General features: G+C 44.2%; 2 protein-coding genes across 7 annotated transcripts in view; one reads left to right on the top strand and one right to left on the bottom strand.

Moving 5' to 3' along the window:
- Positions 1–5,368, top strand: part of LOC133419875 (myosin-16) — an 83,064-nt gene extending 77,696 nt beyond the window's left edge. For all 5 annotated transcript variants that reach the window (XM_061709353.1, XM_061709354.1, XM_061709352.1 and 2 more), the window contains 7 exons: positions 798–990; positions 1,076–1,279; positions 2,297–2,422; positions 2,495–2,665; positions 3,684–3,884; positions 3,951–4,097; positions 5,083–5,368. In XM_061709353.1, coding sequence (XP_061565337.1) covers positions 798–990; positions 1,076–1,279; positions 2,297–2,422; positions 2,495–2,665; positions 3,684–3,884; positions 3,951–4,097; positions 5,083–5,235 — 1,195 coding nt within the window. In that variant the 3' untranslated portion in view covers positions 5,236–5,368. The remainder of the gene's footprint in view (positions 1–797; positions 991–1,075; positions 1,280–2,296; positions 2,423–2,494; positions 2,666–3,683; positions 3,885–3,950; positions 4,098–5,082) is intronic.
- A 2,510-nt stretch (positions 5,369–7,878) lies between these two features.
- Positions 7,879–26,409, bottom strand: part of gas7b (growth arrest-specific 7b) — a 77,063-nt gene continuing 58,532 nt past the window's right edge. For both annotated transcript variants that reach the window (XM_061708595.1, XM_061708596.1), the window contains 6 exons: positions 21,422–21,500; positions 17,462–17,590; positions 17,086–17,209; positions 11,620–11,699; positions 10,148–10,246; positions 7,879–8,511 (listed from right to left, as the gene is read on the bottom strand). In XM_061708595.1, the coding sequence (XP_061564579.1) occupies positions 8,398–8,511; positions 10,148–10,246; positions 11,620–11,699; positions 17,086–17,209; positions 17,462–17,590; positions 21,422–21,500 (625 nt within the window). In that variant the 3' untranslated portion in view covers positions 7,879–8,397. The remainder of the gene's footprint in view (positions 8,512–10,147; positions 10,247–11,619; positions 11,700–17,085; positions 17,210–17,461; positions 17,591–21,421; positions 21,501–26,409) is intronic.

Genomic DNA, 26,409 nt, shown 5'->3' with positions numbered 1-26,409 from the left:
AAAAGTCTCTTGGCGCCATGGCCGAAACCGAACAGGAAGTCGGCCATTTTGAATTAATCGTGTCATTTGGTGCAATTTTATGCCATTTTCACGTGTCGTACTTTAACAAACTCCTCCTAGCAGGATCGTCCGTTCGACATAAAACTCGCTTAGGAGACACAAAAGACGTTAACGATGAAAAAGTTATCAAAATGGTGAGTTTTCGTGAAATGGCGTGGCCGTGGCGCCGCGTCAAACTTCAACGCTAACCAGGAAGTGATACTAGTAGCTGATTGGCCGATATGTGATTCTGCCATAACTTTTGAATGGTTGACATAAAGAGTCGTGGGTGGTGTCATCGGACTCGGTATTGAGTACTTGACCGCCATTGGTGAAAATTGCACGCGCGAGGTCCCGTTCATCGCTGCTTGCAGCTTTAATTATGGGTAGTTGTTGTCGCTCTTTTTTCTTCTGGGCAAAAAGATTCTTATAAACCGACATGCCACCATGGATTATATCTGAGAACTGTAATGAACGATTCATCAAAGGCTCCCGTTCTTGAGCTGCTTGCTGAAATTCATTGGCCGTTCTCAACATTGTTGCTAAGCGACCAACGTTATTGACACAGGAAGTGAAGAAGCGGGGAGACTGTTTAGCCAATCAGAATGCAGAACAAAATGCACAATGCAAATCCATGAAGCAGCGAGACGTGAAAGGTGAACCGCGTTATAGCCAGGGATTACTGTACAGAGATCAAGGTTTTGGAAACCGATCCTAAAGGATGCAGCTGACTGATACTTATCTTGTCCCCGCCTCAGGAAGAGCCACCAGCGGGCGGCGGAGTCCCTGCAGGCCAGCCTGGACGTGGAGCTGAAGGGGCGGGCGGAGGGGCTGAAGCTGAAGAAGAAGCTGGAGGCCGACGCCAACGAGCTGGAGCTGCAGGTGGACCTGCTCACCAAGAGCAACGCGGAGCTCGGCAAGAGCAGCAAGAGGATGCAGCAGCAGATAAAGGTCCGCCCGGATCACGCCCGGCGCCATGCGGCCTCCATTCCATCAGAGTTTCTCACGGAGGAAGTGTCTGTCTCTTCTGTCCCAGGAGCTGCAGGCTCAGCTGGAGGAGGAGGTGCGAGGCCACGAGGAGCGGAGGGAGGAGCAGGCGGCCCTGGAGCGCCGCTGCGGCCAGCTGCTCGGGGAGGGCGAGCACCACCGGGTGGCGCTGGAGAGCAGCGAGAGGAGCCGCAAGGCCCTGGAGGCGGAGCTGCAGGAGGCCGCTGAGAAGTGCGGCGACCTCAGCAACCAGGTACGGCGCAGAGCGGCTCCTCGGCGCTCCAGATCCAGACATCTCCTGAAGCCGGGCAGCGATTGTCGGCTCGTTTTGAACCGATTTTCCACTCGTGCAAATATTTTTTGGACCTACTACTACTATTATTACTGCTACTACTACTGCTGCTACTACTACTGCAACTGCTACTACTACTACTATACTACTACTACTACTACTACTACTACTACTGCAACTGCTACTACTACTACTATACTACTACTACTACTACTACTACTACTACTACTACTACTACTACTGCTGCTGCTGCTGCTGCTACTGCAACTGCTACTACTACTACTATACTACTACTATACTACTACTACTGCTGCTACTACTACTGCTACTGCTACTAGTACTGCAACTGCTACTAGTACTACTAGTAGTACTACTTCTACTAGTACTACTACTGCTGCTACTACTACTGCTGCTGCTACTACTACTGCTACTACTACTACTACTAGTAGTACTACTTCTACTAGTACTACTACTGCTGCTACTACTACTACTACTAGTACTACTACTACTGCTGCTGCTACTACTACTACTACTGTTGTCATTTAGCAGACGCTTTTATCCAAAGCGACTCACATCTGAGAACAACACAAGCAAGAAACCACATAGGAGAGTCCAGTTGGACACAGCTGCTGCCATGCAAGTGCTAGAAAATAATGTATTTATTTATTTTTTTTTATATATAAGAAAGCTACGTCTAAAAGTGCGTGCATCTACTAGATGCAGAAGTGCTCCTCAAAGGGCTGCATGCTTTAGCTTGCTCTTAAAAGTAGGTCCAGACCCTGCAGATCAGACAGAGTTTGGTAGGTCGTTCCACCATCGGGGAACAATGGAGGAGGAACAAAGGAGAAGAATCTGGCTATTGATTTCACACGGCGTTACTCGTGGGCTGCAAACTTTTGAACTCAGCGATCTAGTCGTCAGTTTGAGATGGGGCTGAATCAAACCATTTAAAATATGGCGTTTGTCCTCGTGTTTCAGTTCCAGGCGGCTCTGAGCGGCAGGAGGAAGCTGGAGGTGGACCTGCAGACGCTGCAGCAGGAGCACGAGGAGCTGCAGGCGGAGCTCAGGGGAAGCTCGGACAAGGCCAAGAAGGCCGGCTGCGAGGTGAGCCGCCTGCCGCCTGCACGTTGTCACAGAAACGTCACGCAGGTCTGAACCCGGCGCTCTGCTCTACAGCTGTCGCGAGTCGGGGAGGAGCTGCGGCTGGAGCAGGAGCACTCGCTCCACCTGGAGAAGCTGAAGAAGGGCCTGGAGGGCCAGATCAAGGAGATGAGCGGAAGGCTGGAGGAGGCCGAGCAGATGGCCCTGAAGGGAGGGAAGAAGGTCATCCAGAAGCTGGAGGGGAAGGTAGGAGACCACGTACGAGACCGGTCCAGGTACGAGACCGGTCCAGGTACGAGACCGGTCCAGGTGTCCATGATCCGCTCAGAACCACCAGTTACTCACGAACATCTGCTCGTAGAGATGTGATGGACAGATAAAGGTCTTCCTCGTGACTGAGGGACGAGTAGAGCAAGAGATGGATGGATGAAGGATGGATGTTTGGATGAATGATGAATGATGGATGGATGATGGATGGATGATGGATTGATACATGGATGGATACATTGATACATGGATGGATGAAGGATGGATGTTTGGATGAATGAATGATTGATTGATGGATGGATGATGAATGAATGATGGATGGATAATGATGAATGAATGATGGATCACTGACTGATGAATGAAGGGTGGATGATGGATGGATGGATGGATTGATACATGGATGGATACATTGATGGATGGATGAATGATTGATGGATGAAGGATGGATGTTTGGATGAATGATTGATGGATGAATGATGGACGTATGGATGAATGATTGATTGATGGATGGATGGATGGATGGATGAAGGGTGGATCACTGACTGATGGGTGATGGATGGATGGATGGATGGATGAAGGGTGGATGATGGACGTATGGATGAATGATGGACATATGGATGAATGATGGATGGATGGATGGATGAAGGGTGGACGTATGGATGAATGATGGATGGATGAATGAATGATGGATGGATGGATGAATGATGGATGGATGGATGGATGGATGAAGGGTGGACGTATGGATGAATGATGGACGTATGGATGAATGATGGATGGATGAATGAATGATGGATGGATGGATGATGGATGAATGATGGATGGATGATGGGTGATGGATGGATGATGGATGGATGAATGATGGATCACTGACTGATGGGTGATGGATGGATGGATGGATGATGGGTGGATGAAGGATGGATGATGGATGGATGGATGGATGAATGAATGATGGATGGATGGATGGATGAATGATCTGCTCCGCTCCGTCTGTTCTCAGGTGAAGGATCTGGAGCTGGAGTTGGACTCGGAGCAGAAGCGTCACGTGGAGACGGTGAAGACGCTGCGGAAGAACGAGCGTCGTCTGAAGGAGCTGCTGTTCCAGGCCGAGGAGGACCAGAAGAACCAGCAGCGCATGCAGGAGCTGGTGGAGAGGCTGCAGAGCAAGATGAAGGCCTACAAGAGACAAGTGGAGGAGGCCGTACGTCCCCGGCACGTCTCCCAACCTTAACCCTGTCTGCTGTTGCTGACTCTGCTGTCGCTGCAGGAGGAGCAGGCCAACATGAACCTGGCCAAGTACCGCAAGACGGTCCACGAGCTGGACGACGCCGAGGAGCGGGCCGACATCGCCGAGACGGCGCTCACCAAGATCCGGACCAAGAACCGGGGCAGCTTCGGCAAAGGATACTCCTCCGTAAGTAACGACGCCGCACGGAGACGCAGCCGTCCGACATCTGGACCGGTTTCTGTCCCAGACGTCTCTGGGACCTAGGGTTGCAAAATTCCGGGAATTTTCAAAGTTGGAAACTTTCCATGGGAATTAACGGGAATAAATACGAAATTTACAGAATTGAAGGTTGGCCCTTAACAGGGAACTTAAATATACTTGGGGGAAATATATTGTAGCATAGTCTTGGCTAAAACAACCAGATTTAATGCAAGTACACTCCTCAATCACATGCACACAGCACATTGCTTACTGCAGGGCTATTGAGGCCATGCCCCCTACAGGCACTGTGCATTCCTCCATCACATGCATAGGTGATTTCTTGAAGCCTGGAGGCCACACATTTGAGCTCAAAGCACAAGACTATTGAAGCCACACATTTGAGCCCACGGACTATATAAAGTCAAGTAAGTTTTGATAATATTATGGGGTAAATATATTTGATCTATAATGGTATTAATGTTTAACTTGCAAATATTAAATAAATGCATTCATGTTTTTGTTGTTCATTAAAATAATTGTTCATACAAGAATAAAAACTAAAGTTCTACTCAAATAAATCTGTTGAAATGTCATGTTTTTGTATTATCTTGCATGGATATCTGCTTATGACAAAATAAATATTTACATTTATGTTTGGATATGATACAGTTTGTTTAAATTACCCCCAATTTCCATTTAATTCCCATAAATTCCCAATAATTCCCATAATTCCCATGGAAAGTTTCCAATTTGGAATATTTCCAAAATTCCCCAGCTTAACTTCCCATGGAAAGTTACCGGAAATTTTCCACCCCTTTGCAACCCAACTGGGACCTAATGTCTCTAGGACCAGGTCCCGGACACGTCTGTTGGACCCGGTCCCAGACGTCTCTGGGACCGGGTCCCAGAGACGTCTGTAGGACCTGGTTCCCGGCTCTGGTTCCCGGCTCTGACCCGTGTCCCCCTGCAGGGCTACAGCACCCCGTGCCCGGGTCTGGTCCGGTCCCCCAGCTCCGTGGGCTCCGAGGGCCGAGGGGAGAAGATCCTCAACGACGACGACGAGTCCGTCAGCTCCCTCATCCCGGCCTACCTGGACTCCCTGAAGAAGCTGATGATCGACTAAACGCCGCCGTCTCCGGGGGAACCGAGCCTCAGAAACATCCGAGCGTCTCCGCGGTAGAATCACGACGTTCAGGTCAGATGTCGGTGCAGAATCTATCTCTTAGCGCGGAAACGACGGCTCTGGTGGGAGTCTGTTTCTTCTCATCTGCATCCCAGCTGTGGTATTTGTACATAAATCATTTTAAATCTGGTAGAAGTTTGTTTGAATGTAAGTAGAAGTTTACAGAACGTCATCTTCTTGCAGGACCCAGATAAGAACATCTGTCCCACTCGCTCCACGTTAATCCATATTTAATAACGAGCGTTCCCATAATTCTCGATGAATTACAGTAGCATCGTTCTGGCGACAGGACGGCGCGATGCTAATCCTGTGAACACGACTTGCAGACTCGTAGAACCAAATCTAAATTACCCGTCAGAATCCGATCTTTCCGATTGCATCACTTGTGATCAGGTCTCTCTCATGCACATGGTTACTATGGTAACACTGAGCAGGACATTTTCCAGCGGCGGCTTGAACGTCGAGCTCCCGTTAAACATCGGCCGGCGTTTCTCCACCGTGAGGTAAAACGATACGGCGGTTCAGGCGGCTTTAGGTTGTTTCCTGCTGAACATCTAAAGTGGTTAAGACACTAAAAGCACAAATAAAACAGCTGATTAGTCGTCATAGTAACCAGGTTTCCTCCACATGCTGTTGTAGAGCAATAACTTTGATGTCAGTGTGTGTTTTTATCTTAAAGCGTCTCTCTGTACTTGTAACCACAGATTTATTATCCGTATTTGAATGTGTAACAACTTTCCCAAATCATTTGTTATAAATGTGAAATCCTGTTTTGTTCTTTTCAGGAAATAAAAAGTCTTTTTGTTTAAACCTTTGCAGTTTCCTCCATTTTCTTTGTTTTTTTGTGAATGAAACGAAAAAAAACCAGGACGTTTGCGAGATATGATACAAGTGTTGGTTTTATTAATTCAAACTGCCAACTTTTCCCCGTTAACGTACAAAAACACGTCACTAGTCGTAGTGGTACAGTGATAGTAAGCAGTAATACTGACAGGGCAGTAACCGCGGGTTTTTACAGCGACACCACGTCTGACTGAAGGAACCTGACGTGGAGCTTTGAGATGTTTCTGCCGGATACAAACATTTCAAACACCAGATTCTCATATTTACCCTCATTTACATTCTTTACTGCCTCCTTTCATAGCAAAAACACGTCTCACGTATTTACATCTGCCCCCCCCCCCCAAAAATACAACCTGCGTTAGTAAGAAAATGATAACATGGTCTGTTTAGAGCGTTTTTTATGTGAACAGCAACTTACAGTATTTTAATTAATCATTCAGGTATAAAGTGCAAAAGCTGATTTTTTTTTTCTCTCTTTTTCAGGAATGAGTTCAAACACAGAAGGAAAAGTAATAAAACTGAACTTTAGCTTTTGATTTTAGATGAAGACGTACTCCCAGATTTGAGACCTCAGAAACCGACAGTTGTCCTCAACCGCGACTCTAGCTGCTGCAGCTCAGCATCCGTCCTCAAATGTCACTAATTTACTGGAAACTAAAACCTTTTCAACGAGAATCAGGACAATTTAGTCAAGAACCAGATCACACGAGCAACATTACAAAGAACATTTAAAATAGTTTATAAAACATTAACATTGTTTACTTCCATCAGGGAAGAAAAAACCTGATAAATTCAGGGATGAAATTGAACACGTTTACGTTAAAATAGCGACTCAACGTGCGTTTGGTTTAAATTTAAAGGGGACCTATTGTGAAAAACACGTTTTTTCTTGCTTTAACATATATAAATTGGTCTCCCCTCAGCCTGCCAACTCAGAGAAGGAGGAAAGCAACCAAATTCTGCAGTGTCTGTACAGCCGCCCGGATGAGCCATCCAGTGTGATGTGGCATCATTCGGGCAGCCAATCCGCACAGACCCTCATCATCATAGCCCCGCCCACTCAGAATCCTGCATAAAGAATGAGGTTAGAAAATGGGATGCTAAAGAGGAAGTTTAGAGGCTGAATTTCTAATTTATTTAGCAAAAACAATCAAAAGCTTGTTTTTAAGACATTCAAGACCTGTTTAAAATAGGTTTTAGACGCCATAATAGGTCCCCTTTAAATAAAAAAAAACTAGAGATTAGCGTTAGCATCAAAGCTATGTTTCAGTCAAAATGGATTTATGAATCGAGACTAATTATTATGTTGTTAATTAGCTCGAGCTACTTAGATTTAGCCTGGAGTTTACAAAAATATCAACTAAAGAGATAAAAGTTCAAGTTTGTTCGCTTTAATCTGCATTAATAAAACACTTTGACCAGCTGCTTATTCTAAAATACAAATACAAAAAGATACAATAATCAATAATTAAATTTCCCCCCCTGGGATTGAGTATTATTTAATTGACAACCGATAATTTAATGTTTTTATATTTTAATATAAACTCGTTTGTGGCTCCAGGAGAGTAAAAACGTTTGAGTGAGGAAAACCATAAATGACTTTTGGTCTAAGGCTGAAAAAAAAAGTTTTCAGTTTTTGCTTAAATCAACTAAGTCCCCCTTAAATCTTCGATCAGCCTATTTAGGTTTAGTTCTACCTTAAATACTGCTTAATCTGCTGCTAAATCTTTGTTTATAATTAAAAGTGTCTGGAGCAGAGGAGGAGCGACAGCAGCTAGAGGGGGCGGGGCCTCAGGACCAGTCGGCACACAGATGTTAGTATTAAAACACAGAGATGTCGCTCACTCGGGTGTAAATGTGAACTTTGCTCAGCAGCGTCTGTTTAGTCATTGCAGCTCTGAAGTAATAGCATGACACGGCCGTGTGACGTAAAGCTATTTAACACTTAAACGTTTAATGACCTCCGTTGGTGCTACTTCTATCATTCGTCCGACCTGAGTTTCCTTTAGTCAAGAATTCACACTCGCAGCTCCCCCCCTCCCCCGAGTCGAGCATCAGTCTGCAAACACAAAACTGTACCGGCCGCCTTCATCCCTCAGAGCTCGGATGAAAACCATCATCAGGCGGCTGGCGGGGGCGCGGCGGCGGTCTGGCAGGAGTCCCCCCCCCAGCACACACCTCATCTCCCAATCATGTCCTTGTGCTCGAGCTCCGGGACCGTCGTACCCGGGTGTGAGCTCAGGCAAGTCGGCTCCAGGGTCAGATTTCTACGTCCACCGGCCGGATGTCCCCGGTCTTGTTCTCCCGCACCCACATCTCCCGGTCCCTGATGGGGTCCACGCTCTGCAGGAGCTGGTCCACCGGCTCCATGGTCTGCAGGAGGCAAGGCAGGTTTATTTGTATAGCACAATTCAACACAAGTGCTTTACATCAACATTAAAAGCAGCAAGAATAATTAAACAGTAAATAACAAATGAAATAAAATGATAAAAAGGTAAAATAATAAAAAGCACAAATTTAATTTGAGTTTGATTTAAGACTACGCTTCAGTAAACAGTAATGTTTTTAGACCTGATTTAAAGGATCTGACAGTTGGAGCAGACCTCAGGTCTACAGGAAGTTTGTTCCACCGGTGAGGAGCAGAATAACTGAACGCTGCCTCACCTTGCTTGGTTCTGGTTCTTGGGAACCACAACAAACCAGATACAGATGAACCTCAGGGGTCTGGGAGCTTCATAGGAACTAACAGATCCAGTATGTATTTTGGTCAGAGACCATTCAGGTCTTTGTAGACCAGCAGTCAGATTTTAAACTCTATCCTTTGACTCACTGGAAGCCAGTGTAGCTGTTTCATGACCGGTGTAATGTGGTCCAGTTTCTGGTGTTTGTAAGGACTCTGGTAAGCCGTCAACAAAACTCAGCCACAGCTGGATCTCTGAGGGTTTGGAGAGCTGCTCTCTGCTGCCCTCTGCTGGTGGCAGATGAGTAATGAATAAAAGCTATTTCTGCAGCCTGAAGGTAGGAAGATTTCGATGCTCGTTGAAGTCAGCAGCGTTAAACATGAAACTTCTTTATGTCATTAAAAAAAAAAAAGGAATAAATACACTAATTTCACAAAGTTTGACCTCTGATTCTACTACTACTACTGTTGTCATTTAGCTTTTTATCAAAAGCGACTTACATCTGAGAACAACACAAGCAAGAAATCACATGGGAAGGTCCAGCTAGATCAGTGCTGTTTGCTGCTGAGAGCTGCGAACAGCAGAGAATCAGACTAACAAAGGCAATCAAGTACCCGAAACCAAACCAGAAACTCACCTAAACCGACTGATCTCTAATGAAATCCGTGCTTGTTCTGCCAAGTTTACTCATCAACATAAGATGAAATATTATATGTGGCCTGAACATCAACATGGACATTCAGGAGGTCAAACTAAAAAACGTAAAATAAAGCTGATAAAACGATGAAATATGGAAATCTGTTAAGAGATCGCAGCCAAGCAAGTTTCCTTACATTTTCACTTCTCGCGTCAGCGTATGGAGGACAACAGCTGTCCAAAAAAACCAACCTAAACATTTATGTTCACTGAGCCCGTTTCTACACCATTTCTGCGTGCTGAAGCCGTCATCGCTGCGGCTGCGTGCTCACAAGACGGAGCTTCCTACTGATGCTTAAAACCGGGTTATTTTGATTGACAGGAGCAGACAGAAGCCACCTGTCCTGAAACCGCCAGGTCCAGGTTTGACCTCGTGTGTCTGCAGGTTTTGGTCTGAAGTGGTTGATTCATCTGGTTTAGTCCAGAAATACATGGAAATAAAGACAATCTAATAAATGTAGAAATGACTTCAGAACCGTTTGGACAGAGAATTCAGAGAAAACTGTGAAGTCCTGCGTATTTATTTGTGTTTTATTCTAGCGGTGGAGCTCCACACCGGGAAGGTCAGAGCTGATGTTTCTAAAAGCCCTGACGGGGTTTATGGCGTCGCTCGCGGCTGAAGTCGTACTCACGCTTTGGTTGAACATGTCCGTCTCGTGGCGGAGGGTCGTGTACTGACACAGGTGCTGCCGGATCATCTCCACCCGCTCCACCTCCAGCCTCTCCAGCTCCTGGCGGGAAAAACCGGAGTCACAAAGAAACCTTCGTGTCTCACACACACCACCCACCGCACAAACACAGATCTCACAATAAAGCCAACTCGCAAACAGAAAAAGTAAAGTTAGAGATTAAAAATTAGATTAAACAATAAAAAAATGGCCTAAATATGCCTGTAATTAATTAATCACAATTAACGTGCATTTGACACCCCTAATTGTAATTTAGTTTTTCATTCTGTAAAGAGACTTGAGATGCTGTTTGCCTGATAAAGTGCTTTATAAATAAATAAATTAAGTTAATTAGGTATTGACACTGGATTGATACCAACTAGGGCTGTTCGATTTTCCCCAAAAATAAAATCTCGATTTTTTTCTCTCAAAATCCGATTTTCGATTACGATTATTTTGTGAATTGACAAAAGGAAAAGAAATGATTTCAAATATGCTGTTTTTTTATTGAACATTTGCCCCATTGGGCTTAAGTGCAAATTTTGCTCTTATTAAACCAAAAATGAATGAATAAAGTGCAAAACTCTGTAAAATAAGTTAAAAAAAAGTTTTAAAAAATATAATAAAATATAAATCTTTATCTCTGAAAAAGAAAATCAGGAAATCAGCACTTGCAAACATACAGTAAGTTATATTTCCAATTAAATAAAACAAGACATTTTCTAATTAAACTAAACTGGGTCTTTGCTAAATAATAATGCAACCCATGAAGGAGGTAGAGGTGTGTAATGTCAGTCATTACATTTGCTGTTCACATTTGCAAGTTTTTTGCAAGGAACACGAGCCGGTCTACCCGGTGGCATGTTACAACGCCCCCTCCTACACTAAAGAGCCTCTCCGATGGGGCACTTGTCGCAGGTATTGAGAGGTATTTCCATCAATCATTAATATGTTTGCAGACAAGGTAAAAAAAAAAAAAAAAAAAAAATTATTATTTTTTTTTTTGTTTGAAAAATCGATTTTACGATTTTCACGTTTTAACATCGTTCTAATTACATAATCGCGATTACGATTTAAAATCGATTAATCGAACAGCCCTAATACCAACATACATAATGATACAGTGCTTAAATGCACAACTGTATTTTTGTTTCAATTAAACACTTTTAAATTGTCTTAATCTGTAGATGAACACTATAACCAAAGCTTATTACTACTACAGCAGTCATTTAGCAAACACTCTTATCCAAAGCGACTTACGTCTGAGACACACTCACACACACACACACACACACACACACTCACACACTCACACACTCACACACACACACACACACACACACACACACACACACACACACACACACACACACACACACACACACACACACACACACACACACACACACACACACACACACACACACACACTTTACCAGGCTGGTGGTGACCATCTCCTCGAACCATTTGGACTGGGACTGGTTATAGAGGTCGACGCAGCGCATCAGCTCGTCTCCTGGCAGGAACAACAAAAAGGTGAATCAGAGACTGATGCTGGGCATAAATCCTCTCCTGAGCTGCAACGCGCCACCAACCCAGCAGATGGCGCAGCGACACCGCTGCTCGCACACCTGAAGCTCATTACAACAACACAGGAGATCTGGGCTGATAACGGGTTTAATTATGACGGCATGCCAAACAGGAGCGCTCCTCCCTCCCATCTCACCAGAGTTACAGGTTGCTTCCCGTTGGCACGGAAACCGAGCATGAGAGAGGGATCGGAGAGGAAATGATGGCGACTACTTCGTTCTTCCCTCCTCTTCCTCACCAGTCCAGCTCGGGTTTATACGCGCTTGTAAATGTCTGAATAACAGAAATGAACCGAATACGATCAGCTCTGGGCAGTTTTACAGCCAGTCAGGATTTTACCCAGAAGTCCAGAGGAAGAAGGGTCCACACTGGAAATAAATCTCATATATTTGCCAAAAAAGTGCATTTCAAACTCATTAAATACTCAGAAATGTCATAAAAATACAAAAGGGTTCAGAAGCTGCAAACTTTGTCACAACCAGGGGCGAAAATCCTGGGGGGGACAGGGGGGACAAGTCCCCCCCATTAGTAAAGCTGTCCCCCCCTAGAATAATTTGAGACAGAATTAATAATTTTGGAACAATGCAGTAGTATTTAGTAGTGATGCATCAAAATGAAAATTTGTGGCCGAAACCGAAATCGAAAATAATAATAAACAGTAAAATCTCATTACACTTAAAACAAGACTCATCACTGGAAAAAAACAACAATTTTCACCTGCTTGAAGTAAATTTTCACTTGAAATAAGTAGAAAAATCTGCCAGTGGAACAAGATTTATCTTCTCATTACAAGCAAAAAAATCTTGTTCCACTGGCAGATTTTTCTACTTATTTTAAGTAAAAATCTACTTGAAACAGGTGGAGATTGTTGTTTTTTTCCAGTGATGAGTCTTGTTTTAAGTGTAATGAGATTTTTTTTAAACTAAAAATGAGACATTTTAACTAGAAATAAGACAGATATTCTTGTTAAGATTTGGGGTTTTTACAGTGTATTATGTCAGATGTGCTGTATTATTGCCACCTTCCACCTAATACCGTTGTTTTGTATTACTCTAAGTAAGGTCTTCTGCCTGTTTGCGAGATAGAGATGGAAATGTCAAAATGCTGTATTAAAGGAAGGCTAAAACTTTTATTCCTTGTCCCCCACTGGATTTATTCTCTAAAATTTTACTGTTTATTGTCCCCCCCAACTATGAAACGGGATTTTCGCCCCTGGTCACAACTACATAAATATTCAACATTATTTAACACACTTCCTCAAATAGACCTCAAACTGTCTATTTTGACTTCAGTGGGTTCAAATCAGCTGGTTTTATCCTGTTGCACATCAAAATGTGCAGGTTGGTGCTCGTTTAGCAGGATCTCCCTGCAGGTCGTATAAATAAACGTGAAAAAGCAGTAAAGGAGAAGCAGGAACCGACTCGGAGCTGCAGATACGCATCAACGCGCGAGGAGTCGGGAGAGACGGGAGCAGCGAGTGATGCAGCGGTGAGCCTCTGTTGTGGGCAAACAGACGCCATGCTTCGCTTGTTTTGGCATCAGCCTCGTCGCCACCGGCAACAAGTGCTGCTGTTTTCTTCCTCCCGGTTGCATAAGCGGCAGTCAGCAGCGAGGGCTCTGTGAGCGCAGCCTTCGTACTTGTGTGTGACAGCGTGAGTCGAGGTCTGATGATTCATGACATCAGACTTGGCGGGGAGTTTCCATGTGTTTACTCTTCACCAGGTCGGAGCGCCGCCGCTTTTCCACTCTGACTCTTCTGCACCTTCAGACGAACGTGTTTTCACTGTTTCCAGCAGCTTCTTTGCCGAGGTTCAGCCAGTCTGACATTAGTTTGGGGTTTTCATCTCTTTTTTTGTAGGGAGGAAGGTTCTTTTTAGGAAACCTAAAACATGGTAACATGGCCTGCATGTGGGACTAGGGTTGCCACCCGTCCCGTAAAATACGGAATTGTCCTTTATTTGAGAAAAAAATGTTGCGTCCCGTATTGAACTAATACGGGACACGATTTGTACCGTATTTTCATTAACTTTTACACCATATTCTAGTTGAATTATTGAAATAAATTAACTTTTACACCATATTCTAGTTGAATTATTGAAATAAATTAACCTTTACACCATATTCTAGTTGAATTATTGAAATAAGTTAACTTTTACACCATATTCTAGTTGAATTATTGAAATAAATTAACTTTTACACCATATTCTAGTTGAATTATTGAAATAAATTTACTTTTACACCATATTCTAGTTGAATTATTGAAATAAGTTAACTTTTACACCATATTCTAGTTGAATTATTGAAATAAATTTACTTTTACACCATATTCTAGTTGAATTATTGAAATAAATTAACTTTTACACCATATTGTAGTTGAATTATTGAAATAAATTAACTTTTACACCATATTCTAGTTGAATTATTGAAATAAATTAACCTTTACACCATATTCTTCACCTGTAGGCTATATTATACATCTGGGCTGATGTGGACATACGTAGCATAGGAGGATATTTCAGTTACTAGTATGGTTGTCTGTCTGTACAGTCATGCAAGTTCAATGCTATTAAAGCACTTTAAACTTTAAATCAAAGCATTTTGTTTTTTCATATAAAATAAACACATTTTTATTCAGTTTAGAAGTTTTGGGGCTTTTTTTTTGGCTCCTGCGCTGCTGAAATCAGGGCGTCCCTTATTTCTATTTCTGAAAGGTGGCAACCCTATGTGGGCCATTTCAGTAACAGGTATCTATGGAAACACCTGGACTTTTTATAATGATAAAAAAAAAAGGTATGAAATAATAAAAATGTGATATTTTTTAAATCTAATTTTAATAACTTCCTCGAGGCTTTTACAATCAACTGGGGTGAGGCTGAGGTGAGGTCCAAAGACCGCTGTTCAGGGGAAGTTTGAAGACCTCACGGTCGCCGATCCAGGACGGTGACGAGTCTCCACACAGAAAAGAACTGCAACAGATGGTCCGATGGTCTAGTCAGCACCACCTGGACCAACTACAAGCGCAGCCAGGAGCTGGAGTGGTCTTGAGACGGACGTGAGGACGACCCACCGGCTAGCTTCCCTCGGCTGGGGCCTAAACTGGCAGCTAAAACAGCATTTAGCCGGACGCAAAGGCTGTTGACCGGTTAACAGTTGCTGTCCTGTGTTAGCCACCTAGCTGGACCGTGGCTCGCCTAAGCTGTTACGCTAGTGACAAATAACCGCGGTTCCCCTGGTGGAGCTGGAACCCCGGCAGGCCTTCTTTCAGCTCTGGGAGCCCTCAGTTCAGATGTCGCTAGAAAACAACATCTGAAACAAGGATGGGCACATCAACAGAATGGATGTTCGTTCCACCCAGTCGTCCCGTGGGTTTAAACCAAGAAATTTAAAAAAAATCCAGGCTTCAAACCTGCTCCTCAGAAACCTGCGGGTGATGTCCCGCTCTTTTTACACCGTCTACGCCCTGAGCCTGCTCTCGATGGTTATTGGATGGGTCATTAAATAAATATAAAGGTTTAAAACTCCAAAAACTTAGGATCTCCAAGTTTTATTAAAGTGCAACAACATCTAACTTGTCAAATGATCTCAGGGATTCTTCTCAGACATCTGTAAACCTTTTGATAAATCAAACAACTGTCGGGTTGATATTTTCACAGTGATTGTGATCCGAGTGAGTGACGGAGTCACGTTGCAGCCACGTCCTCTCCTCCTCCTCTCCTCCTCCTCTCCTCCTCCTCTCCTCCTCCTCTCCTCCTCCTCTCCTCTCCTCTCCTCTCCTCTCCTCCTCTCCTCTCCTCCTCTCCTCTCCTCCTCTCCTCTCCTCTCCTCCTCTCCTCCTCTCCTCCACTGCCGTTCCCGCTTTATTAAAATTAAGGAATAACTCCCTGAAAATCCCAGACGGGCTCACGGTGCTGATAAACACCATGATGATTCATCTGAAACACAAACACTGCATCTTGGCTCTCATGCAATCTCAAGTGACCACTCCAACGAAGGAGGAGAAATAAAATAATAAGAAAAAAAAACACACACATTAGAGGAGGATTGAGAGTAATTTAACTGTTCACAGGGATCTTACATGTGCAGCTGCAGCCAGAAGTTTAGCAGTGATACAAACGTTGCTTCAGGAGTCAGAGATCTTGTTTCTCAGGTGGTTTCATCATCGAAGAAGAACCTTGATGAGTTTTTCAATAGTTTTAACTGTCAAATCCACCAGATTTCTTCTAATAGTTATTATATAATTATTATGGCATCAAATATTCTTCAAAACTTTTGTGTATCAGTGAGACCCACCCCTCACACTCTGTTGAACCAATGACTGTTAAGTATTAGTTCCACAGGGACCAAAGCTTGGACATCTGAGGTTTTAAGCTTCATAAATTTAAATAAAGATCCTGAACTCTCATCTATTTGGTGGATTTTTATGTCAAAAAGTCAAATGATGAGTCCCAAGTCATTTAAATACTAATTTCAGGTATCTCAAAAGGAGGTTATTTCATTTCGTTGGAATAAAAGTCGCTGGATCTGGAATCCAACGAAAATTCCAATGAAAAATACCCTTGTTATTGTAGTCCAAGAAGTTTCAAAAGCATTTCTTTGGAAAAAATATCACATTTCAATATCAGAATGTTTTACTTTCTGCTTTCTGACGACTGACCTCTGGTTCTCACTGGACTTCAGATCAGGAGAGTTTTCTGACCATCCAAAATGTCAATACCATGATCTTCAACTTACCTTGAAAATACTCTGATTACCCTTGGAGCATCGAACTTTTATGTTGCCTAGCAACTCCATATGGATTGCATCACCTCTGAATCCCGAGTCGGCGTCGTGACTTATCGACACCCAGGTGATCATTAGTTGATGTTTTTTAGAGCTCCAGTGAACCTTTGAGTGTATTTGTTCAAACCTTACGAGCAACATTTGGGAAGACTAAACGTTTACGGACATCAGTTGTGAAGTCTTTGCTCCACGGACGGCGGCGGGGGACTGGGACACATTATCCAGATCGTTCCACTTTAATGTCAGCGGCGTCTGTGGCAGCTGCATTCTGGGTTGAATTTGGAGTAAAGTCTTAGTTTGAGTGCTTCTCCGGGGGTCCGGGGCTCGGAAATGTTTGCGGTGACGATTTTAAGAATAAAAAAAACGACCAATGGTTAACATGTTGGGAAACCCCTCTGGCTGCAGAACAAATCCCAGCCGGTTGGGGTTGATCAGCCTCGGTGATCACAGCGGAGGTCTGACCCCCCCCCCGCTAACACAAACACCTGACGGCGGCGGAGGCCCTGAACGACTCGTGCGGGTTCACCTCTGACCTGCTTGCGTGGATTTCCTGCGCGCCTTCTTGATGTCCTCCTCGATCTTGTTGCTGAGTTTCATCTCCAGCTGCTGCGTCTTCAGCTCCAGCTCCTTCTGGCGGTCGGCCAGAGCTTTACGGGCCTGAGAGAGGAGAAATCACAGGCTTGAGTCAGCGTGGACAGCCCTGCTTTTAGGACTTTATCTGAAACCAACCGTCTGAGTTCGAGCCCCCCACCCCACCCACACGCAGATGATGTGAGACAGATTCGTAGATGGATTCAGGCTGCAGTCAGTTGTTTTTAAAGTCCTTCTGCTCGGGGCGCAGACGTGGAAATCTAATCAGCAGAGACGATTCCTGAAACCCGACGTTGAAGAGTCGGAGGCTGGTTTTACCTTCTCCACAGAGGCGTAGCGGCCGACGAGCTGCTTCCGCAGGTCGGCGATGTGATGGTCCAGCCTCTTCATGTCCTTCTTGAAGTTCTCCCTGAATGTCAGCAGAGGTTTCTCCACCTCGCTCTGGAGCTGCCAGAAGAAAGGAAAGAAAACCCGGAGATCAGGACCAGCTGAGCCAAATAAAAGCGCTTGCGGAGATGCTTTAAACTTTGTTAAAGTACGCAACGACTTAGATTTCCGAGGGATTCATTAAACAATTAGCTCCAAGACTCAGAGACGTCACACAACAGCTTTTCAGCTTCATTCATAACAGCTGGTTTCAGGGGGCGGGGCCAGAAACTCAGCTTGACTCCGCCCCCTCTCTCTCTCTCTCTGGGTTTTGAAGTTGGTTTTAAAACTATGTGCAACAAACTTCAGAGGTCCAGACGGATGGAGAGGCCAGATAATTGTACTCTGATCAGGGTCTGTGATGTCACAGTACCCCGCCAAAGTAAATGTCCCGCTGAGTCACATGTTTTTCATGTCAAACCGTGTTTGGGATGTTCCCGGACGTTACCATCTCCTCTTTTTATTTTGTTTTTGAATGACAAGCAAATGAAGTGAAAGCGAACAAAAATAAAAATCATCCTATTACTTATTCAATAAAAATTAAGAAAAAACCTGCAGGCAATCCCAAACATACCTACATACTTGTCAAGTTTAGGATTTAAAAATACGGGAAATCTTCCGCCACTGTCCCACCGACCCAACTAAGGTCCAGTATCATACATTTTAACCTGATCCCACTCCTGTAAAAGTCGCCCAAAACGCCTAACCAAGGCATACCCAAAGTAAATTGAAAGCTGTTCTTGAACCGTTTGAAGTACATGGATGGTTTTGGTCTCTTTTGAAAGGCAACACTCTGAGGTCTTTCCCCCAACTGTCAGAATTACTGTAACTGCTACTAGAATTGAGTAATCTCAGTTTGAACACACTGAAATAGAAGGTTTTTATTTCAGCCAGAAATGTGTTTTGTAATCAGATGTCTGCAGTGAATCTGTGACTTATTAGCTGGAAAACACACTGAGACCACAGCATGAAGCCTTATCTAGTGCAATTTCAGATTTGATAACAATACCACAAAAAATTAGTATTTTACACATGTTTTTGTAAGATTATGTCTTACAAAAACTATTATTATTATTATTATTAGACATTAGATTCTGTCCCATGGGCATAACTCTTGAACCTTTCAACATACAGTCATCATTTTGGCCTCTAATGAAAGCTGACACTTAGAGGTATCCAGATTCACTATAAATATTGCTGAAATATATATAAATACATATAAAGAGAAGATTTGTGATATTAAATGACAACAGTTTATTCCCTCCCCGTGCTACTTCACGCGATCAGTCATTACAAACTTTTAAATTTTAAAACATTTTTCTTGCTTTTGCTCTCCTTGTGTTAGTTTTCCTTCCTCTCATGTGAGTGCATCCATTTCCTGCTTTCATAGCATATTGAGCACACTGCTGCCACCTGGTGGGGAGAAGACTACAGTGCTGAGGAGCCTCTGCCGATGTTACCAAGGCATTGGATGAGGCGAACACATTATTTTATTAGTGAAAATTATCGGGTTTGTTTTGACATCGGTTTGATACCGATACGACCTTTTTTGGCCCGTTATCGGGGCCTTACCAATATGCTACCGATAATATTGTGCATCACTAGTTCAGATGCTAATTGTGTTTTCATGTCCTTTAACGTTCAACTATTTTCAAAGACTCTACACTGAACTCCAAATTAATCTTGAAACAGTTGTATAAAAATAGTTTCTCAATGAGCATGTCTTGAGTCGTTCCCCAGTGGCATTGTGTTTTACACACATGCGAACGCTCCAAACTGCTAAAAACATCTGCACACCTGCTGCACCGAGGACTGATGATTAGCAGCACCTGGCTTAAATCCTGCAGAAGCTGTCAGGGGCACCGAGTATTTCCACACTATTTCTTTTTTCTCATATCTTTTGTTTTCTTTCCCGTCTTTGTCAGAGACTTTCTACTTTTCCAAAACAAGCGTCATCTCGCCATCAGCGCGAAAGGAAAACCTCTCTAAGCTTCAGGCTCCCTGCAGGCAGACGGGCGACCCGGATGTTGTAAATCCAGGTTCGGATGCAGCGATCTGGCCCAGCGGAAACACTAATGAGTTAATCATCATACGTCTGGGTGAACAAACAAATCAATCACACCCATCTGTATATGTGATTAAGAAAGTCTTAATCGTCCCCCTCAGCTGCTTTCCTACGTTATGTCATCGTCCTCTCACAAGAGCCGATCAGGATGAGAGATGGCTCGAGCCGGCGGAGTCAACATCCAGACTTCAACATCATCCAAATTAATTTGCTTCCTTTTCCTGATTAGTGGGTGTAAAATGTAAGCTTCAAGTAAACACCGTAACTTCCAGCTCCGACAAACGCCATATTAGTATTGAATGTGAGCAGCGAGCGCGTCGCCGGGTTATATGAGCCTAATGAGCGCCGTGGCGTCTCTCCCAGCTGGCGCTGATGAATGAGAGAGCAGCTCCTTCCTGCACAAACACCAAACTCCTCATTCAGAGCCGCTTTCTGCTCAAATCCTTCCTTTCACCTCCGAGATCGGCACATCTGTGCACATCTGGAGCATAACATCACCGGCGTCGTTCCTCCATCGTCCCAGCTGCTACTTCTTCTTTTCTTTTAAACCCCCCTTTCAGCAAACCCCACGTCATCCACAACTCAGTCAACATGAAAAGAAACTCGGGACCAATATTTGTTTCTTTTGTTCATATTTGTTTGGGACTTTATTTTGTTTTATTTTATCTTATTTTGCAGGTGTTTATCCTGCTCGCTGCACGTGACCAGAGGATCTTTACAAGTGTTATTTTTATGCAGGACTCAGAATGTGCTGGCATCAATATTTATTATCGAGCTGTCAGAGACACAGTTTGCTTGCCGGGATTTATGTTAACAAATAAAAACATTCCTATCCACTTTCCACATCTCATATGTTTGTTTTATTAATAAAAGAAATAAATACTGACTGCACATTAAGGGTATCTTGACTTTTTTGGACCATTTTCTTGGTCTGGAGATGTTCAGGAAGTATTCTCGGGGATTGGCTCTTATGAGAGACGGGAGCCCCCAGGGCGGCGTTTCAGGCCCCCTTTCTATTTTTAAGGAAATAGATCTGAAACGTCTTTTACCCAATAACATCTGTAAATGTCAAGTGATGTTCAATTTTCAAGCAAGCAAGTCAGACGCAGCCGTTTCTGGTGTTCGCGAGGCAAGTTTCTGCTCCTAACACCGTGTCCTAACTGCATGCGAGCGTCCGACTATCGCGTCGCACTGCGTGACATCGGACGCTCTCTGTCCACACTGAAAGCGTTAATATGCAGTTCTGCTATGTCACGTACCTATCAGCTGTGCACTCGACAACATCAGACTGGACGACAGTTAAAGAGAAACACCATGTCCTAACTGCATGCATTTCGTCTCATGTCTACCTTCAGCCACACAACAGCAACTAAGAATAACGTGCGTGCAAACATATGTCACAAACAATGCCTTTTTCACATCGCATGGATGCATGTTTGTAAATAAAACTGAAGCTTCTAGCTCCCTGGCAGCCAGCTGCCACTTTATTCAGGTTTTTGTAGTGAAATGAGGAGGTATCATAGAGATAACTTCTCATTTCAACTAACTGGATCAGCCGTTCCTCATCCATGATTGTTTTCTACAGCGCTTTCAACCGGCTTTAAACGCAAGGGACAGGAAGAAAATAGAAGCAGGGCGTCCGACAAATGTTCAGCTCAAAACGGCGCGCCGCGCTGCGTCGCTGCAGCCAGTTAGGACAGTCCAATAGAAAATAAAGCAATGGAATTGATTTTGTCGCTGACGCTCGCTCGCATGCAGTTAGGACACGGTGTCAGAGTTAAATTTACCTTTGACGAGAACTTCAGATGAACCTCGGCTTCGTCCGCCAGACTCTTCTTCAGCTGCGCCCAGGCCTCCCCCAGCGTCCTGACAACAGATAAAAATCAAAGGAGAAGGAAAATGTATGTCTTTAATATCTCCCCCACCGAAGCAGGACCACACACGCACACATGCACACACGCACGCACACACGCACACACGCACACAGGCTTCAGTGTGAAGGCATCGATGGAGAGGGGAGGACACATGCAGTCATCAGCGCACAGATGGGACTCATGAGCAGCTGGTTTAAAAGTTCATGTGCAACAAGCAGCCAGTAAATCAAGAGTCGGGGTCTAGAGCCGGTTCTTGATGAGGATGTATGGGACCTGAGACGCAGCAATAACAGCGTTTCAGGACTAAACTTCAGGTTTAGTGTAAAACAATCCCCCAGAAGGCCGATGGTTAGAGGCGCGAGGCTCCGGGGTCCAGGACCGCCGGTCTTCATGGGTAAGCGGGTCACTTCAAAGCCTCGCTCTGAATGGAAGACATGTGTGGAATTCCCTCACACTGACATCCAAAACATTCCCAACGCCGTCCGGGTAAAGTCTGCACCTGCGGCGGCTCTCGAACCTTCGGGTCCACTTAAAACCGCTCCGATTATCTCACAGCTGCCGGTTTGCAAACCTGTTAAAAAAGGACCTGGATTGTGGACTTGAACCCGTCCCGAACTTGGACCTCACGGCCATCACGTCCTCCCGTGCACAGAAACACGAGGACGGACGAGACCAGTCTTTTCTTTGCAACTGATTAAATATGAAAGCTGATGAGACTCAGACTCAGACAGTTTTTCCTTCAAAGAGAAACCTGCTGTGGTTTTTTTAATGCTTCCTGTAACCAGATAAAACTTACGGTTGCGTTTCAGCGGAGACACAAATGAAAAATTAAATACATGATTTCCTTTGTTGTATCAAGACAAAGTAAAGATTGCTGATCAATCAACCAGAGGATCAAACATCATCCCCACTCTTCAGTTTATTCCTCCAGAAGTTAAACGCCAGAATTTATGAGAATCTGCCCAAAGAAATCAGCAGCAACCGTCTGTGACCTCTTTCTCTCTCACCTTTATGGAGAACCTTCCCTATGTGAACATTTTCATTACATGTTTGGAAAAGCACATTATAAAAGCATCTATGTAAATAAGAAATGAAAGTAACATAATTATTATTATTAAATCTGAGTTTATGCCCTTGGCATGTGGAGTTCCTCAGGGTTCAATTCTTGGACCACTGCAGCTTCCTCGAGGTAAGAAGATCTTCAGAAAAATGTTTGTTTTGCAGATGGCAACACTCTGATTCAACTGGCTCTTTCACCTACTGAAGATAGTCCGCTGGATTCCATCAATGCTGAGAGCAAAGGGATGCAATCAAACATATTTCGACTATATAACATTTATCTGCCAACAAAAAGGACAGAATCAACGTTGCCGGTTCAGAGTGCCAAGACAAAAACGTAGATTATCCAGCCGATCTTACAGGGAGAAGTCCAAACGTCCAAACGCAACAGAAGCTGTGATGAAACATATTCGTATAGTCTTTACTAATAGACCTTTTATAAACACTACAAGGATGTGAAGAGGGCATTAATGGAAACACGGACAAAATGAACACTCCTGCAGGTGCTACATGCACATTTTAAAGCACATGAGGTGCAATAAAACACTTTTTATGATTGCAAACTGCAAAACCTGCACATCTTGACCAGTTACTTGAACTCCAAACATGACACTTGTCACGCTCCTGCAGCTTTACATTCCCCACCGACGACCACCTGCCACCAAAATACAGGACTTCGGGGAGCATCTATTCCCCGCCATGGACTCCCTCCCATACTGTACGTGATACAGAGTAGAGTTAAGTGCAATAAAACAACAACGACGAGAAAAAAAAAAAAAGTAAAACGCTGCAGGATACCACCCGGCTACATCTCGACAAAACAAATGGTAAATTCAGGAATAAATAGACGGCTGGGTCTGGGCCGGCTGGTCAGATGGCTGAAAACCGAGCAACAAAACAGCGATTGTCCTGTCTGACAACAGAGCTGGACTGATGGAGAGCATAATGAAAGTACTGTGCTGCACTTTTGTGGGTGTGAGCAGGCCGAGCCGACTGGTATGATCTGGATCCTCCACGGGACGACTGCAGCCCACTTTCTGTCACCGCGTTGACGCGAGGAGGAGTTATCCGTGCGCCGTAAACACCGCCGGGGAGGATGAACCTCGCTAAACCTTTACACACTCATTAAACCGTCCCCCTCCTCTGTTCTTCGCCTGATGCCTTGCTCGGAGAAGTCACCCGTCACACCGGGGTTTGTTGCTGCACATTTCTTCAGGAGGTTCTCAGAAAAGAAGAATTTGCAAGCCCTTGGTCTCGTTGCTACGCAGCATCTCTGTTTCTTTTGGGAATCCCTTAATAAGAAGTGTTAGATAACAGCGCCCCGGGGAGCCTGAGTGGCGTTTGGTCCTGGACAGGTCGTGTCCCGCTCAGCTTCCTGTTGCTTTCTCTTCTGCCTTTGGTGGATCAGACAAAGAGATGCCCTCTGCTTGAGCTCCCCTCCTCCGTCAGACAGGAGAGGCTGCGAACTCTCTCGCTCCCTCTCGCCCCGACCCCGAGCCCTCCAACTCCGACTCCTGACAACTCCGACTCTTAAAAGCGGGCTTTCGCTGCCAGACCCAGCAGATCAAAGCAGCCGGAGATTCAGAGGTGTTCAAAGCTTCTCCGAGGCGGACCGCGGGACCACGACCGCAGCGGGACGCCTCCACTGTCCGGATAATTGCCTGACAAATGTAACATTAGTGCGAATTAACATTAAGGCAAGACGCTCACAGATGGAGGCAAAGATCGTGGCATTTCTAAAATGCACATTCATTTAATCCAGGAGCAATAAAATACAGATTCTGTTGAACTCATCCTGAAGGACTAACGTGCAGCGCCGTCAGTCAGCGGCCTGCAGGTTTTTGAGGAGCGGCTTTAAAAGCCCCGTATGTGAGTGTTCTGCTCCTCGCCATCTTCACAGGAGCTGACGCCGCCAGTTAGTCCAAAAAAGGGGGGGAAAGGGTGGAACAACCAAACCTGGACAGTAGGAATGGGCGATATTTTACCGTTCACAATAAACCGTCAAAAAAATTCCTCACGATAAGAATTTGTCATCTCGCGGTAAAAACGATAAATTCCTGTTGATGTTTTTGTGTAAAGCTGATGTTTGGAAGGAAGGAAGGAAGGAAGGAAGGAAGGAAGGAAGGAAGGAAGGAAGGAAGGAAGGAAGGAAGGAAGGAAGGAAGGAAGGAAGGAAGGAAGAAAACAAGGAAGAAAACAAGGAAAGAAGGAAGGAAGGAAGGAAGAAAACAAGGAAGAAAACAAGGAAAGAAGGAAGGAAGGAAGGGAGAAAAGAGGACGGGAAGAAGGAAGGAGAGAGCAGGAGGAAAGAAAGAAGGAAGGAAGGAAGGAAGGAAGGAAGGAAGGAAGGAAGGAAGGAAGGAAGGAAGGAAGGAAGGAAGGAAGGAAGGAAAGGAGGGAGAAAAGAGGAAGGGAAGAAGGAAGGAGAGAGCAGGAGGAAAAAAGGAAGGAAGGGAAAAAAGAAGGAAGGAAGGAAGAAAGAAAGAAAGAAAGAAAGAAAGAAAGAAAGAAAGAAAGAAAGAAAGAAAGAAAGAAAGAAAGAAAGAAAGAAAGAAAGAAAGAAAGAAAGAAAGAAAGAAAGAAAGAAAGAAAGAAAGAAAGAAAGAAAGAAAGAAAGAAAGAAAGAAAGAAAGAAAGAAAGGATAAATTCCCGTTGATGACGTTTTTGTGTAACAAACATGGCGGATCTGAGAGCGAGATAGATTTATAGTTGAAAAGGGGGAGATGAATTGGTATTTTTTTAATCGTCATTTTTATAGTTATCGGGATAAATGCCAGAAATTATCGTGATACTTTTTTTAGTCCATACCGCCCATCCCTACTGGACAGTAGTTGGAAATTGAACTGACGAGTTGAATAAAAGAGTCACGGTTGAGAAATCTAGCTATGGAAACCAGGACCGGTCTTTTTGAACAGTGAATATGTTTCTTCTGTAAACCTTGTAAGACGAGGTTGATGGAGACCGACTCACTTTTGGAGCCTCCCTCTAGTGGTAGTTTAAGGAAGTGCACATCTCTGTACTTCCGAGTTGGTTTAGGTTTAAAAATCAGAGGTTTCCCCTTGTTTTGTTTTGTTAATAATCATCATCAGAACCTGATCTAGTTAGTTAATGTCTGCGAGCAGCCCGGAGGTCAAAGTGGCCTCTCTGGTCTTCATGGATGACCTCCGTGTGTCTGGAAGAGTGAGAGGAACGTCTATGTCCTGGAGACAAAACGCTCCGGCTCGCTACGATAGGAGCAAAACGTGGATCAACATATCGGCCGAAACACATCTGCATCGTCGCCTGGTCATGCTGGGACGGACTCCACCTGACCTCCATGACCCTGAACAGGAAGAGGATGGGTCTTTCATCAAGAGTCCCGATGCGTCGACTGCAGTTTTCAGATTTTCTCAACACTAATGTCCGACTCTGATTGTCTTGTTGAAACTGTGATAGATTGCATTGATCAACCTAATCGACGACAGGATGACGGAGGCTGCTCTGCCGGCTCTAATCCTAACTTCTTCCTGTCTGGTAGTTTCTTCCCACTGAGCATGCTGAGCAGGGCGGGACGCTTGACTTCTAGTTTGAACTATTTTTGTCTCAAATGTTTTTATTGTTGCTAATCCAGCTGTTTTTTTGGACTTAAAGGTGCAAATTACTTTCTTTTTAAAATCTAAATTTAAAAGTTATAAGCGATAACTTCCTTTTTTTTTTTTTTAAAACAACCAAAAACATTACTTTGTTTACTCGCAGTGGAAAATCTCCAGGAAACGCTTCCCGGTGACTTCATTATGACGCGCTTACTGATGTGGAAATAAAACATTTACTAGTTTTCAGTTCTCAGTGCTCTAAACTTTAA

This window comes from Cololabis saira, chromosome 19 (genome assembly GCF_033807715.1).
Source record: "Cololabis saira isolate AMF1-May2022 chromosome 19, fColSai1.1, whole genome shotgun sequence".
In the NCBI taxonomy this organism is placed as follows: domain Eukaryota; kingdom Metazoa; phylum Chordata; class Actinopteri; order Beloniformes; family Belonidae; genus Cololabis; species Cololabis saira.
Note: the sequence above shows the minus strand (reverse complement) of the source record. Positions and strands in the feature narration are given on the sequence as shown.